This window comes from Podarcis erhardii (assembly GCF_964252035.2).
Source record: "Podarcis erhardii genome assembly, chromosome: 8".
Lineage (NCBI taxonomy): Eukaryota > Metazoa > Chordata > Lepidosauria > Squamata > Lacertidae > Podarcis > Podarcis erhardii.
This window is the reverse complement of record NC_138499.1, coordinates 2,310,726-2,327,145: the sequence shown is the minus strand read 5'-3', so window position 1 is coordinate 2,327,145 and position 16,420 is coordinate 2,310,726. Positions and strand designations below refer to the sequence as shown.

Sequence of the window (16,420 nt, the reverse complement as noted above, 5' to 3'; positions counted from 1 at the left end):
TGGAACTGTTTTAAAGCAGGTATTATGTGAGTTCTAAAAGGAATCCCAGTCAGTAATCTGGTTGTGGCATTTTGGACCAGCTGAAGTTTCAGAGGTAGTCTTCAAGGGCAACCTCATGTACAGCCCATTGCAATAATCCAGTCTGGACGTTACTTGAACATGGAGTACCAAAGTCTTCTCTGTCAAAAAGGGGACATAGCTGGTGAACCAGCCGTAGCTGGAAAAAGGCACACCTGGCCACTGTGACAGTGACAGTGTTGGCTCCAGGAGCACCCAGGAGCACCCACAAGTTACAGACCTGCTCCTTCCAGAGGTGTGCCACCTCATGCGAAACAGGGTGTCCCCCACACCCCCTGGTCTTGAGAACATTAGGTAGAGTTAGAAGTATTCCTTTTTCAAGCAAACCAAGAATGATCTATTACTCTCATAGATATGGAACAAAGCTTGCTTCCCAGCGTGGGTGCAAGGAATTGGAAATCTTTTGTTCCAGTTTTAGATTAACTGCCACTTGCTGTGTCATCCAAATTTGGACAAACTGGTTGCCTTGTGTGCATAGCTCCATGTTAAATAAGAAATGCGGCAAGTGACTATTGGATCAAAATGTGCATGATGATTCTTTATGAAAAGAATAATAATACCTTATCAAATAAGTTCACATCTCATGATTCGGTCTCTTTCCTGTTTTCCTAATCTCACCAGGCTGTAAGGATTTGTCCTCCTGAACAAATTACGTCAATATTTCAGAAGGGTGAAGATCTTCCTAGTCTTATAGAATTCTATGCTTTCTTTTTTAAAAAAAACCAAAACAAAACAAGGCTACCCGTGAGTTAAATAGTTTTTCATTGTCAACAGTTGTTCTTTCAATTCTAGACAAAGTTAAAAATGAACATATACACACAGTAATTTTGACTTTCTACTGGCTCTGGGACAATGGCTATTCATAAGCCTATACAGTGGTGCCCCGCAAGACAAATGCCTCGCAAGACGAAAAACCCGCTAGACGAAAGGTTTTCCGTTTTGGAGGCGCTTCGCAAAACGAATTTCCCTATGGGCTTGCTTCGCAAGACGAAATGTCTTGTGAGTTTTTCCGACTTTTTTTTCCTCCCCCCCCCCTTTTTCTAAGCCACTAAGCCGCTTATCTGCTTATCCGCTAAGCTGATAAGCCGCTAAAAGCTGCTAATAGCGCTAATCCGCTAAGCCGTCAATGGGCTTGCTTTGCAAGAAGAAAAAACCACTAGACGAAGAGAATCGCGGAACGGATTCTTTTCGTCTTGCGAGGCACCACTGTATTTGTGTCTTTGACTTTTGAGATTGCTTGCAGAAACACAGCTATATTGAAAATATATAGCGGGGGGAACCATATCCTTAGTGCCTGTCCAAAATGCTTACAAGTTGGGAATTCTCATAATTTCTTCAAAATTTCAGCCAATATGTATTTATGATATATTACATTTCTACCCCACCTTTTAGACCATCATGGAATCCAGGCTGTTGGCTTCATGGGCCTTCAGACCAGATCCTACCCAGATGTTCAGAAAGTTGATGCAAGTTTTAATCTGCTTTTGTCTATTGTTGTTTTAACTTTTCTAAAGTCTTAAATTATTGTTGTTAATTTTCTAAGTGATAATTTTATAGTTTCATCTTTATTGTAAATAAACCTCAGTCTAGTGGTGTATACATTTTATGACAATAAACATGTATCTTAGGGGCATCCCTGAATCATTTCTGCCCAACAGTGGCTCATTCTGTGAAACAGCTCCTGAAACAATATGTTACAGATTGTAGAAAGGACATAATTGCCTTCTATAATACCAATGGTTAGCTTGCTGGTTTTGACAGCTGTATGTTGTTTAACAGACTCAGCAGAGCTATTGCTTTATAGGGCTACTGTTTAAAATTAAAGTCTTTATTGATGCTGAAAGGGCTACTGTACTTAATTTGGTATGGCTTAACCATGTGTTTGTGTTCATAAAGATCCCCAGATGTCTAGTGCGTGTGCAAGCACAGCACAGCTCCCTTGTTAGGCTTGCAGGAGACAAGATTGCTCTGTCAAGAAAGCCTACATTTTTTTAACCACATGAACCCCAAGGTGCTTTGTGAACAATAAACATTAGGAATAGTTTTGCTTAAAGGAGCTGCTCTTGCTATTTGGTGGTAGAAGAAAAACGTTTCATTCCTGCTCCAGTTCTTCTCTCATTCTCTTCACACGTATCTGGATATGCATCCTCTTCTGGGGCTGTAATACTTCTCAGAAGTGCCCTGTTTTCTTAAGAAAATGTGTCTCAAGATTACTGACCTTTCAGAAGTGGATCTGAAACCATCTGGGGAATTTTCTTTGCAGGAGGTCTTTGCTAACTCCCACCTAGAAAGACTGATTTACATTCTCAAGAGGCCTTGATGACCAGGTTGTTCAACATTTATCCTTCAATTTTGAGAATTGTTGTGCCTTCTTACCTGAAAGCAAGTAAATAATACAACCCCTTGTTGGAGTCACTGAGTCATTCAGAAATCTACCTGTAATTTTGTTGTTGTTACCTTGGTGTACTTTTAATTTCAGCCCCTGTATATATTTCAGTATTTTTGTTTACTGTTCTTTTTCCTATTTCCTTTTTGATGTTTACAGTAATCCTAAACAGCTGGGAAAACATGACTATTTCCAAATGTTTTCGTTTCCCTGCCATAAATGCCGTTTGCGAATTCTTTTTCTAATGCAAATAACCTCTGTACTTGATCAGGCTTTTACCAATCAGGGGGACAGCCCCTGTACCATGAGAAACATGGGCATTCACAGTGGCTGTGTCCTTTAAAAACCTTTAAAGCATCTACCTTGTGTAAGTGACTAGAAGTTTTGAACAGAATACAGTCTCTGGTTTTTCTGGATCCCAGAAGCTTACCTTTGGAGGGCCGTTCTTTTCTGAATAGCTTTGCCCCATCTCATTAGGTTTACTGTAGCCAAAACTTAATCAGGTCAGGCTTATTTGAAATGACATTATAAGCTGCGTTGGGAGTATGCAAACCATACCGGTTTGGCGCTCTTCTTAAGCTAGTTAAGAACAGATTTTGAAGAGACAAATAGTAACAGGAGAGAATTACTTTGCTGCTTTTGTATAAATTAATCTCGGATTCTCTGTAGGATTACTCTTCTGCATGCTTCACAGCGATGAATATGTGGTAGATCAGCAGTCTCGCTCTCCAGACTGGCATTACATTTACTGAACAGTCGTTAAGTGAAGCGGCGCTGCTCTTTCATTTCGTATTTGTGTGGACTGAGATTAGGCTAGCACCATTCCGCTTCTTAAATTTCCTGGGGTGTTTTTCCTCTCCAGTTGTAGAAGCGATTCATGAAATGCCTTGTTTTTCTCTGCTCAGTAGTTCTAAATGGGTATCAGTGTTCTCATCCCAGAGTGGGACAGTGGTGGTGTCTGTGGTTCAGAACATGTGATTCAGTCGGTAAACTGGGACTTATTTTGTGCGCCGAGAGCTTTTATGTGCCTTGAACAAGGAAGGATGGATTTCCCAGAACAGCCAGGAGAGCAAAAATTTTCCATTAGCCTTCAGATGGAGGGCTGCTTCACTGTTTTGTTTTAGCACATTCTTGACAGATCCACTACAGCTAAAATGCCAGAGGTGGAACTGTCTGACGTGTACCAGTAAATGTACGAAGCAGCTTTGAGCCAGAACATACAATGCCAGTGGGGTGATAGTGTTGAGCAAAGTGACGTAAAAGACAATCCCCCCCCCAGTCTATAATTGTTTTGCATATGGAGTCGAGAGAGCAAAGACTGACCTGTCAAATATGCCTTGCCAAGTCAAGAAACCTTTATGTAAGTGGCAGTCTTTTGTTGTGCCATCAGATAGCAGGAGCAGAACATAAAAAGCTGCCTTATATACCAAGTTAGATCACTGATCCGTCTAGCCTAGTAATGTCTACTCTGACTGGTAGTGCTCTCCAGGGTTTCAGGTGGGGGTCAAAGTCACCTCCCAGCCTCTCTCCAAAAAGTTTCAGCCCACTTCACCCCCAGTTATGCCAGCCATGTTGCTTAACTTTTCCTGCAGACTAACTCCAGAATCTCTAAAGTGAGAGGTTGGGTTCAGGAGCAATTTGAAAAGGAAATGCACAAGAAAACAGGTCACACAGAAGTCAGGACTGCCATCAGCTCCGTTTGAGTTCCTGTATGGAGGAGTGGTCCATTCTCTGTGAGCTAGCCTAGTGGTCTGATGAGTTTCCAAGGGAGGTTTGATTTCTAAAAGACAATATATTTGTCATTACCATAAAATGAGTTCTCAAACCCAGCTACCCTGCCCTGCAGCTTCCTACTGTCTACTCCTGCTGGTTGTGGGTGTTTGGGAGAAATTAGGGGAGAAGAGTAGGAAAGACAGAGAAATGGAAATAGGAGGAGAAATTGCTGTTGATTTATTCGTCCCATATCTAGAAGGGAAATCAACCCAGTGAATAAGATTCATTGTTGTTGCATTCAGTCCACAGCCAATATGTAGTAGATCATGGTCCTACCCTTCATTTGCATTGCATTCCCTTTGCATTGATATGACCTGGGAAGAAAACTGTGGTGACAGTGTAATTTGCATGATTACTTAATGTGAATTAAGTTACAGAATTCACCACAGTGGACAGTGAGGCAAAGAATGCCATTTTTGGTGGAAGATGCATTGTAGTGGAATGGAAACAGTGCTGCAAGTGGCAAACGCAGGGCAGAATGAAAAGTGATGCCTTCTTACATCGCAAGAGGAGATACCGCCTAACTAATAATAATAATAATAATTTATTATTTATACCCTGCCCATCTGGTGGGGTCTCCCCAGCCACTCTTGTTTGTAAAATTGCTGAACCCCACTGCTTCGAGAAATTTAATCCCTTTCAAATGCCCAGATCTAAAGCAAATCCTGGACTCTTTTGTGACCCATTATCAAGTCCGCTTTACTACAGTGTAGTTTATAAATAGATCCCTGTGTGCATTTGTAATCTGTTAGCCCAGGGTTGGCAACAATGGAAGAGGAAGCCGGCTGTCCAGCCAGCAACTGCCCAGCCTTGATGTGTTCATCAGTCATCGCAAGCTAACACAGAGGGGTCATAGGGATGTGTGTGACCCTTGGCTCTTCGGTTGAAAGGCTTCCTTTGTGCTGATCTTGGGAACTTCTTTTTTGGCAGTAATTAAAACAACCACAGACCTCTGCATTTGGAAGCTGGGCTTCCTTTTCCTGCAAATGATTTCCTGCTGGGAAAAGTGGTGGTGTAAATTGATAGCTGTAGTTAATGATGGTGCAAATCAGGGCTGGAGGGAAGGGTACTGATCACGTTGCTGCTCTCCTTTGTGGCTTGTAATAAGAGGTATTAATTTCAGTATCACACATAGCATTGTGTTCTGAGGCAAGAGCCCCTGTGCATTGTGGTTTGTCAGATGGACCCAGACACAGTACTTTTTTTAAAAAAGGGGGGGGGGTTAATGCCAGCACCAAAAGAACTCTGAAGCCTAGTTTTCAACTGTTGTGCATCTCCCCTTCTTCTTCTTTGGCGATCACTCGTAGCCGAGTAAGATTGTCTTCCATAAACACGGTTTTAACAATGAGTCCGTAACTCATCTGTTGTATCAGGGCCACACAACAGGGAGGAGGAATAGCAGGCCTTCTCTGACTGCAGGCTTGTCTCCCAGCCATTCTCCAGCAGCAAGCCCTACTGACTGGGGCCCTGATCCTGCCTCTGGACAAAAGGGGAAAGCTCAGAGGAGTGGCAGTCCCTGGCGGTCCTTTACAGCTTCCCTCCCCTCTTCGGATCCATTCAGTCTATCCTAATAGAAGGAACCACCTACCTCGGGTTAAGTACTTACTGTATTTTTTGCTCTATAAGACTCACTTTTTCCCTCCTAAAAAGTAAGGGGAAATGTGTGTGTGTCTTATGGAGCAAATGCAGGCTGCGCAGCTATCCCAGAAGCCAGAACAGCGAGAGGGATCGCTGCTTTCGCTGCGCAGTGATCCCTCTTGCTTTTCTGGCTTCTGGGATTCAGAATATTTTTTTCTTGTTTTCCTCCTCCAAAAACTAGGTGCGTCTTATGGTCTGGTGCGTATTATAGAGCGAAAAATATGGTAATTCGTTCTGGAGGTCCGTTCTTAACCTGAAACTGTTCTTAACCAGAAGCACCACTTTAGCTAAAGGGGCCTCCCGCTGCTGCTGTGCCACCGGAGTATGATTTCTGTTCTCATCCTGAAGCAAAGTTCTTAACCCGAGGGACTATTTCTGGGTTAGCAGAGTCTGTAACCTGAAGCATATGTAACCCGAGGTACCACTGTACTAACTTTACCCAAGAGGTGTGATGGGAGACTATGGAGACTATATAGCATCTTGAAGCATTAATGAACACAAAGGCCAAAGACAATTTGGAAATCATATGGTACATTCAGTGCACCCAAACTGGGAAGGTTGACCAGATTTTGGATATAACATACAGCTGAAAGAATGGGAGAGGTTGTGGAAAGAAAGAATAAAATGTACAGCTTGCAATGCCTTGAAAGAAAATATGATGAAAATGATGTATAGATGGTATATTATACCTGTGAAATTACAGGGGTACCTCGGGTTAAGTACTTAATTTGTTCCGGAGGTCCGTTCTTAACCTGAAACTGTTCTTAACCTGAAGCACCACTTTAGCTATTGGGGCCTACCACTGTCGCCGCGCCACCAGAGCACAATTTCTGTTCTCATCCTGAAGCAAAGTTCTTAACCCGAGGTACTATTTCTGGGTTAGCGGAATCTGTAACCTGAAGCGTCTGTAACCTGAAGCGTATGTAACCTGAGGTACCACTGTACGTATAAAAATATGTTGTTGTTATAAGCAATAACTACCAGGGTGCCAACTTGAATAAAATATTGAGTGGGGCAGGTGATCCCCGCACCACATAATCGATCACATGACGCAGTGCATGCAGACCATTTGAATAATAATGTCCATTAACTTGGCGAGGAGCTCAAATATTTGGGGGGGCAAAGACCCCTCGGCCTCTAGGAGTTGGCTCCTGTGATAACTACCATAAGCATTGCAATGTTGTCATAAGTGACTCTCTTTTGGGCGGTTAAAGTCCCCCTATTGTTTGTCGGGGCCTCTAGAATGTCTCATTTGTCCCCCATTTGTGCATCTCAGCTGGTCATTATGCTGGTCTTTTACTCAGACCAGCCTTTCATGACTCCTGTTTCCATGAGGATTTTATCTTGAGGGTTCTCTTTTTCCTTTTCTTTGGTAGCTAACAACGTGAAAAACTTGATAATGTGTTTCAGGCCCAGCGCCGAGATGCTTTCATTGAAGAGCGCTATGGAAAATTCAACATCAGTGATCCACTGATGGCTCTTCAGAGGGATTTTGAGGCGCTGAAGGAAGAGAACCATGGCGATAAGCAGCCCGTTTGTGCCAATCCCTTGTCCATCCTGAAGGTTGTGATGAAACACTGCAAGAATATGCAGGAAAAAATGTTGTCCCAACTCGCAGCTGCAGAGAGCAGGCATCGAAAGGTGGGTTTCATGAGCTGGGAGGGAGGGAAGGGGAAAAAAGAAAGAAAGATACCGCTTAACAGGTTAACATTACATATTGGACCACTTTTATAATTTGATGTGACATTTTCATTGCTGTTTGGCACATTTCTGGGTGCTTACGTTCAGTAAAATCACGTTGCAGGGCTAACATTATATGATGCCTCTAACTAGCACTCCTCAGATATTAAAACACAAATATACTGTGATTTTTATTACTGATGCTGCTCTTGGAACCACAGGGAATGTCTCAGAATTGATTAAAGATGATCTAGCTCAGGGGTGGAGAAGCTCAGGCCTCTGGGCCAAAGTGACTTGGTTCAGAGCAGGGGAACAACTGACCGACTCTAGCGGTCAAAGCTCTTTCATGCACCATAATGCTCTTGGAATGGGCTGGAAACAATCTCCAGCTTCCCAGCTGTTACCAAATGCTGCTCAAAGCAGGTTTTAAAGCACTTGAGGTAGATTTGTTCGAAGTGCTACAAGATTCCCCCTTTTCTCTCCCTGGTTTTTGTGCTGCTAGTGACTGAAACAGCTGTCTCTCCAAAATAATAGAAAACAAAAGTATATTTGTACAAATTTCATTTTTGACCCAGTCAGCATCCAGAAGACTTTCATTCTTCTGAGCGTCTGTTTTTGTCCCTCTGTTTAGGTTTTCTTCTGCTGGGCTCAAATTCATATAACAACTGATTCAGGTTTTCAGAATTGTTCAGCAAATTATTTCAACAAAGCGTCACTATGTGCGTGTCTGTTGCTGTTCTTTCTGCATGTTTTTGTCATTTCTTTCACAAGTCGAAAGAGGACAAACCTTGAAAATTGCCGAAAATGGATGGGGGTGGGTTGATAGTGTAGTTTCTCAGAGCCCTTACACATAAGTAAAGGTCAGGGGTTCTGCATGCCTTCATTAGAGCTTTCATTTTTGCTTTCGGCAGAAAGGGACCTGGCGTGCACATCTGGATACACCTGTAATTATTGCTGTCTTTCAAGGTGATGGATGGTGTTCTTTTCTCTTTTGAAAGGTAATCTTGGATCTTGAGGAAGAGAGGCAGAGGCACGCCCAAGATACTGCTGAAGGGGATGATGTCACGTACATGCTGGAAAAGGAGCGAGAGCGGCTCACCCAGCAGGTATGCCCTCTCACTCCTTACTCAGCGTTCAGGGAGGAGGGATTAATTGCTGTTTAACACAGAGAACTTGCTTTGCGTGGGTGAGGAGACCGGCAGCCAGCACCAGTATTTCTGTCTCCGAGAGTTGGATCTCCCCCTGCAAACATGGAAGGAGACTTACTAGAGGGAGAGTTTTTGCTCCGTTGCAGAGGCCAGTCGGTTTTGGTCTTTGTAGGAACACATAAAGAAGCAAAGAGATGTAATAATAATAATAATTTACTATTTGTACCCCACCCAACTGGCTGGGTTTCCCCAGCCACTCTGGGCGGCTTCCAACAAATATCAAAAATACATTAAAATATCACACATTAAAAACTTCCCTGAACAGGGCTGCCTTCAGATGTCTTATGAATGTCAGGTAGTTTATCTCTTTGACATCTGATGGGAGGGCGTCCCACAAGGTGGGTGCCACTACTGAGAAGGCCCTCTACCTGGTTTCCTGTAGCTTTGCTTCTCACAATTTGGGAACCGCTAGAAGGCCCTCGGAGCTGGACCTCAGTGTCCAGGCAGAACGATGGGGGTGGAGACGCTCCTTCAGGTATACTGGGCCAAGGCCGTTTAGGGCTTTAAAGGTCAACACCAATACTTTGAATTGTGCTCGGAAACGTGCTCGGGACCTTCTTGGTGGTGGCACCCGCCCTGTGGAACGCCCTCCCACCACATGTCAAAGAGATAAATAACTACCAAACTTTTAGAAGACATCTGAAGGCAGCCCTGTTTAGAGAAGCTTTTAATGTTTAATAGGTTATTGTATTTTAGCGTTTTGTTGGAAGCCGCCCAGAGTGGATGGGGAAACCCAGCCAGATGGGCAGGGTATAAATAATAAATTATTAAATAAATTAATAATAATAATAATAATAATAATAATAATAATAATAATAATTATTATTATTATTATTATTATTATTATTATACAGGTGTCTAAATGATCTTCTGTTGATTTAGACACCTGTCAGCCTGGGAGGGCAGAATTTTCACAAGAAAGACCTTTGTTTTTCTTGCACTCGTTCTCCCCTCGTTAACTGACATAACTGACATTGAGGGTCTTTCTGTTTGTGGGGAGTGTTTGAGAAGCCAAAGATGGTCCCCTCCTCCCCCTAAGCGTCTTTCTCTTCCCTTCCAGCTGGAATTTGAGAAGTCCCAGGTGAAGAAGTTTGAAAGGGAGCAGAAGAAGCTCTCGAGTCAGCTGGAGGAGGAGCACGCCCATCACAAACAGCTCTCCTCCATGCTGGTGCTGGAGTGCAAGAAAGCCGCCGCCAAGGCTGCGGAGGAGGGTCAGAAGCTGGGGGAGCTGAGCGGGAAGCTGGAGAAGGAGAGGAGCAAAGTGAGCCAGCTGGAGGAGGAGCTGGCAGCCAAGAAGAAGAGGGGCTTGCAGATGGAGGCCCAGGTCGAGAAGCAGCTCTCGGAGTTCGACATCGAGCGGGAGCAGCTGAGAGCCAAGCTGAACCGGGAGGAGAACCGCACCAAGGCGCTGAAGGAAGAAGTGGAGCAGCTGAAGCAGACCCTCAAGGAGCTGGAGGCTTCCTGCAAAGCCGAGAACCCTCCACCAAGTGTCTCCAAGGTGTCCATTGCGACCGTCACAGAAGACCCATGTCGGTCCGTCGCTTGCCAGACAGAAAGCCCTTTGAAGGAGAGCCAGGGAAGCACCATCAAACTGGCACGTGCCCTGTCGCCTGTCGCTGCCACGGCCCCCCACTCTTATGCCAAGGCAAATGGGCACTGTGAGGTTGATGCACAAGCGAGCGTGGAGCCAGCCCAGCCCAGCATGGAGAATCTGGAGAAGAGCAAGCCTGCCGGGTCCACTCCTGAGGGTCCCACCGAAAACAGCAGCTCCCCGGTGAGGACAGAGTCTCTTTCCCCATCCATCCCGCCGCTGCCTTCCAGTGGGATCTCCTTGTCTCCGAGCAACACCGCCTCTTCCTCGCTGACATCCTCCCCGTGCTCCTCCCCAGTGATGACTAAGCGCTTGGTTGGGGCCTCGGCCAGCAGCCCCAGTTACCAGTCTTCTTACCAGGTGGGGATCAACCAGCGCTTCCATGCTGCTCGCCACAAATTCCAGTCCCAAGCTGACCAGGACCACCCGTCGAGCGGTCTCCAAAGCCCTCCGTCCAGGGACCTGTCGCCCACCCTCGTTGACAACTCGGCCGCCAAGCAGCTTGCCCGCAACACCGTCACTCAGGTTCTCTCCAGGTTCACCAGCCAGCAGGGTCCTATCAAGCCCGTCTCGCCCAACAGCTCCCCCTTTGGCACAGACTACCGGACCCTGGCCAGCGCCATGAGCCCCAAAAGCGAGTCGAGCCCAGGCAAAGTCTCCAGCCCGCTGAGCCCACTGTCGCCTGGCATTAAATCGCCAACCATACCCAGAGCAGAAAGAGGGAACCCTCCGCCGATTCCTCCAAAGAAACCTGGGCTGGCTCCTTCTCCAGCCAGCCACACTCCACCGACGAAGACCTCTTCTCAGGCACCTTCTCTGGGTTCCCCTGCGGACTTGGCGAGCAGCTGCTCAATCAATGCCGTGGTGGCCAATGGGAAGGAAATTGAGATCTTACTGCCAGCCAACAGCTAGTCTCCAGAAAGAGCTGCATTCCGTGCGTTTGCAATTCCTAGAGCTGAAACACTGTCTTAGCCACTCCATGTTATTTATTATTTGGGTAGTAACAAAAATCTGTTTGTATAACACACTTAGTGTCCTTTTCCTTTTATTTTATAGCGTGTAGAAAATAGCACGACTTGTGTACAGACCTTTCTTAAACACTAGAGCCTCAAGGTCTCTCATAGCAGCAGGCACATCAAACAGAGAGAGAAAAAGAGACGGAGAGATGCAGTGAATTCCTGACGCTGGGAGCGGACCAGCGGACTATGACGACGGAACACTCATTTTTAAATTATGCAGAAAAAAACCCAACACTCCATGCAAACTTCCATTCCAGACAGACATTTTCTAAGAAGTGCCTGAGCTTAAGCCTGCAGATATGAATGTGATTCTCTGCAAATCCCAGAAGGGATCGTCCAACTGCAGAAAGCAGTTTCCTCTCTGAATCATGAATGTTGAAATCAACACTGTTCTTAATCCTTTCCAGTTCTCAGTACACTACAGAAGGGGAATGTTCCAAAGGTGACCGCTAGAGTCGGTCAGTTTTTCCCCTGCTATGAACCAAGTCAGTCCATGTAGCTGCTGCGTCAGGAGCACTTTGGCCCCTGTTGCTGAGCTTTAGGCAACCCAGGCCTTTCTGACGACATAACCTTTCTTTAAAAACACTTTGGGAGCTTTAAACAATCAGGGTGCCAGTTTGTTTGGGTTTTCTTTTTTCCCAGTCAAGTATCCATTCCTTGCATTTTTCTCTTACGCAGAGAGATAAAATAGGCGAGATTAAATCTTGAAAGCTAATTTTTAATATTCTTCACATAGTCTACTGTTGTATGTGTGTGTGTGTGTAGAACTTCTGAGAGCGGGATCTTGTTATTTGATAAAGATCTTTAACGTTACTTGAAATGAGAAATGGTTAGTCAATTCTATACAGGTTTTTGCATTGGAAGGATAGGGATCCATACTAGACGATCCAAAGCAATAACTTAAAACGTGCTCATGCCGCAGTAATCCTGTATGTCAAGCTGACATCGGTCTTGCTGCCTAAGGGGCGCTTGCTGAGAGAAGGCAGCCCAACCTCCCTGGCAGCGCTGTGGAAACCAAATCATTATTATTATGTTTCACGTAGAGATGCATATATATGTGGGAAAAAAGGGGAGTCTTCAGGTTGTGCACACAACTCATTTAATCTTGGTTTGATGATATCTTTGAAATTCTTCATATCTCAAAAAAGAAAAAGAGAACGAGGAACTACACTTACGGGGCGAAATCCAACACCGCTTGCACACTGGGAACTGACCTTTCTCTCTTCCCTCCATCCCCAGAATTTCTCCCAAAGGCCTGCAAACTCTCCAGGTTTTGAGAGTGCATGGAGGGCCGTGGGGTGGGGTAGGGGGAAGAGTGAAGTGTGTCCCACTTAAACAGCGGTACGGCGTTGGATTCAACCCACGAGGAAGCTGTTCTTAAGCTTTATATCCCCTGCGTCTGAGAACTTTTCCCCTAGTAAAGATGGTTAGTGACATGGGGCAGATACAGGACTGAAGAAGTCTTCGTTCTAATGAAGAAGCTCCCTGTGCTGTACATGTCTTACGCCTCTGATCCTCGCAAGCCATGTGTCTGGCAGAAATGGTGCCAGGCTGCTTGGCCCTGAGATATTGCAGGAGTGTGTGGTCAAGCTTCCGAATACACTGACCTTAACACATTTTGCCATTTCCCCCAGAATCAATCTGCACAAATAAACATTTTTAAATTGTAATATAATGTTGCTGTTTTTACATGAGGACCAGCAGGTGTCATATTGCGAGATGCGTGTGGCTCTCCTCTTTCTGCTCCTTACCGCCCCCACCTTGGACACGCTCCCCACCTGACCAGGGGGAGCTTTGCAGGTGCAGATCCTGCCCCATTTGTACCTTCTGTCAGCAGGAAGAGAAAAGCACTTTCCAAAGGGGCGTTTCTGTGTGTTTTGAGGGGAGCGACAGTTACTGTTTTCTTTGACAGCCATCTCACACTTAAATGTTCACTCTCCAATCTTTGGGGCGAGAGTAACGGCATGGGGTGTGCAGTTCTGGCCCTGTCCGACCCTGCGTCTAGCCCCCACGGCCCTCCGTCAGTTTCCTCTTGAGCCCTTGGCAGGGGGGAGGAGGTTGTCCTATTCCTTCACTGGACCAAAGCTCTTGAATACTTGTTTTTAAAAAATATATATATATTGGTGCTGCTTCAAAATGCCACTCTGTGGTCTTGCAAGTTGGTCTATTGCTCTGTTGGAAGCATTTTGGCCAATTGACTGTTATTTCTGAGGGCAGGCTCTCAGGCATATGAGGACATAGGAGTCCTGCCACATGATCATATCCCTCTTAAATTTTGATCCATGTGCCACAATTCCCATTTTTCTGGCCAATTGTCATTGCTGGTTGCTTGCAGGCAGATAGGAAACAAATCTGACAAGCACACAGAACAGCTCGCTTGTGCTTTTCCGGGTGTCTGGATGTGGGCTGTGCAGCTGAAAATGGGGTGAATGGTTTCTTTCCAGCGTCTCTTCTAATCTTAAAACAGGAGGGTTTTGTAGCAGCCCTTTAAATATTCCCTTGTGTTTACACTAACTTGTATCCTTTCTTTACGATATGATAGAGATTTATATACAATAATTTTATTAGGAAATGCACTGAGTACTGTATTCAACAATGGATTATAGGAAGGGAGAATGCAAGAGGAAAGATGTATTTTTGCTAGTAGCCTATCTTCTGAGATTAAACAAAGCACAACTATTAAAATGGTTCCAGCTAATCCAGTGAGACTTCTAGGGTTAGTCTTTTAAGTTCTCTATAGACTTGTGTGTATGGGAATATAATGTTTAATCTTCTCTGAATCGTGTGTTGCTAGAGAGGTTTGTCACTGGCTAATGGGAATTTAATGAAGTTCAGACTGCATAATCTAGTATTAATTGTCATTAACATCTGTATATTTGTAAAGTCAAATGTCTGAAGCAGAAGTCTTTTTACCATTTTTATAGCTGGCAGCATTAAACCTTAAACGTTCATACTATCAATAAAGGTTTTTATTTTTATGATGTGAATATTGTACAAGAACGTGTTTTGAAAGTACGCCGTGCAGCTTGTATCCTTGGATGTTTTTGCTGAACATTCATGAAGCTTTGGGGCACTTCAGCCTTTATTCTTCCGCTTTTAGGCAGAGTGTGCCAGTAGCACACCAAGCATTACAGAACATGATGGTGTGGCTCTCCAGGCACTTTTGAATTCCCAGCCCTTCATTTCTAAAGCACCTCCTGATTTACCTTGCATCATGGCCACAATGGACCAGTGCCCTTCCTAGACTGGGGAAATACTTATTCACTGGGGGGTGGGGGTGGTTAAACTACAGAACCTAGGACTTGCCGATCAGAAGGTCCGCGGTTCGAATCCCCGCGACGGGGTGAGCTCCCGTTGCTTGGTCTCAGCTCCTGCCAACCTAGCAGTTCGAAAGCACATCAAAGTGCAAGTAGATAAATAGGTACCGCTCCGGCGGGAAGGTAAATGGCATTTCCGTGCGCTGCTCTGGTTCGCCAGAAGCGGCTTAGTCCTGCTGGCCACATGACCCGGAAGCTGTACACCGGCTCCCTCGGCCAGTAAAGCGAGATGAGCGCCGCAACCCCAGAGTTGGTCACGACTGGACCTAATGGTCAGGGGTCCCTTTACCTTTTTATCTGCTACTTTGGTTTATCTGCGGGAGCAACCGATGACACCAGAATTTATGCACAACTATAGAGGTCAAGTCCCAGGACTTTGCAAGGGAAAGGGACACTTGGCTACTGCCCTACGATCGGATGAAGGGTAGTATAGCAAGTTAATAAATATCAATAATAGTGGTGCATGTGACCAGTTCTGCAGCTAACACTTCTGCAGGTAACCAGATTCTCCCTCCCCTTCTGGGAGAGGAGGTGGACTCTGCTGCATAAGGCAAAGTCCTCTCCCTAGGCAGGAATGCTGAAAAACATCATTTACACCATCAAAACCCTGTTAAGTTCCACCTGCCACTTTTTCTAACACGCTGTGCTCAGATGAATGAAGGTATTAATCTGCATGGTGGCAATCTGCTTAACCATGTCCATTTCTCGGGCAATGACTCCTGAGCGCCTCAGAACAGCTCTGCACACCTGCTTTCCATTTATGGGAAGAGACTCAAGCTGAGCATTTTTAGAAGCTGAATGCATGTACTGGTGCTTTTTTGCACTGGTAAGGAGGAGAGGGGGCCAAGCCTTGTCCAAAGCTGTTTTTCCTTACACTGAAATGTGCAGCTCCTCTGTCCTCCTGAGCCAGAGTTGGGGGTGATTTGAACTGATTTTTTTTTTACATATATGTTGAACAATGGGACAAGTTAAGGTTGTATAAAACTACCTTTACTCTTAGAGTACATACATTAAAATTAATGGCCATGTCTAATTTAGGTTCAGTGGGTCTGCTTTGAGAAAAAGCTAGCCGACTACAACCCAAGAAATTCCAAGCTAAACTCTTTCTTAGACCTTGAATTTGTGTTTTAATGGTGCAATGTGGTTAGAGTGCCACCTGGGTTCAGATCCCTGTATGGCCTCGAGACTAGTCACAAAGTCTCAAAACCAGGTGTGGTTTCCTTATTCCTTCCTCTTGCAATTACTCTATATTGGCTGATTGGGAGTCTTGATTTGTGCAACAAATCTCTGGCTCTATAATTTCTCATTGGAAGAGAGTGCAAAAATAACTCGCTTGCGCCACCTAGTGTTAGAAGTTGAAACAACAACTGTGGTAGATAACATATCCTTGCAACTTCTAAAACGAAGGGATATTAAGACTCTTGCATTTAACATTCTCCATCTAGATTATCTGTGTTTTTCTTAAACTAGTACAATTTACACCTAGGTAGATCCTTTTCCCTCAAGAGTCACTAGTGTGGGGCCTTGGAAGGCTGTTTATTCCATGCACTATATATAAAAAAATATACCGTATTTTTCCCTCTATAGGACGCACCACATGATAAGACGCACCTAGTTTGGGGGGGGGGGGGGAGAGGAAAACAAGGAAAAAAATATTTTGAATCCCAGAAGCCAGAACAGCAAGAAGGATCTGGCTTCTGGGATACCGTGTGGCTGTTCTGGCTTCTGGG

The 16,420-nt window shown here is 44.9% G+C and overlaps 1 protein-coding gene and 1 long non-coding RNA gene across 3 annotated transcripts in view; both read left to right on the top strand.

Moving 5' to 3' along the window:
• Positions 1–14,360, top strand: part of LOC309348679 (CTTNBP2 N-terminal-like protein) — a 37,777-nt gene extending 23,417 nt beyond the window's left edge. For both annotated transcript variants that reach the window (XM_081874308.1, XM_081874307.1), the window contains exons 3-5: positions 7,286–7,516; positions 8,554–8,661; positions 9,824–14,360. In XM_081874308.1, the coding sequence (XP_081730434.1) occupies positions 7,286–7,516; positions 8,554–8,661; positions 9,824–11,266 (1,782 nt within the window). In that variant the 3' untranslated portion in view covers positions 11,267–14,360. The remainder of the gene's footprint in view (positions 1–7,285; positions 7,517–8,553; positions 8,662–9,823) is intronic.
• LOC309349095 overlaps positions 1–16,420 on the top strand; it is a 224,415-nt gene that overhangs the window by 188,320 nt on the left and 19,675 nt on the right. The window lies entirely within an intron of this gene.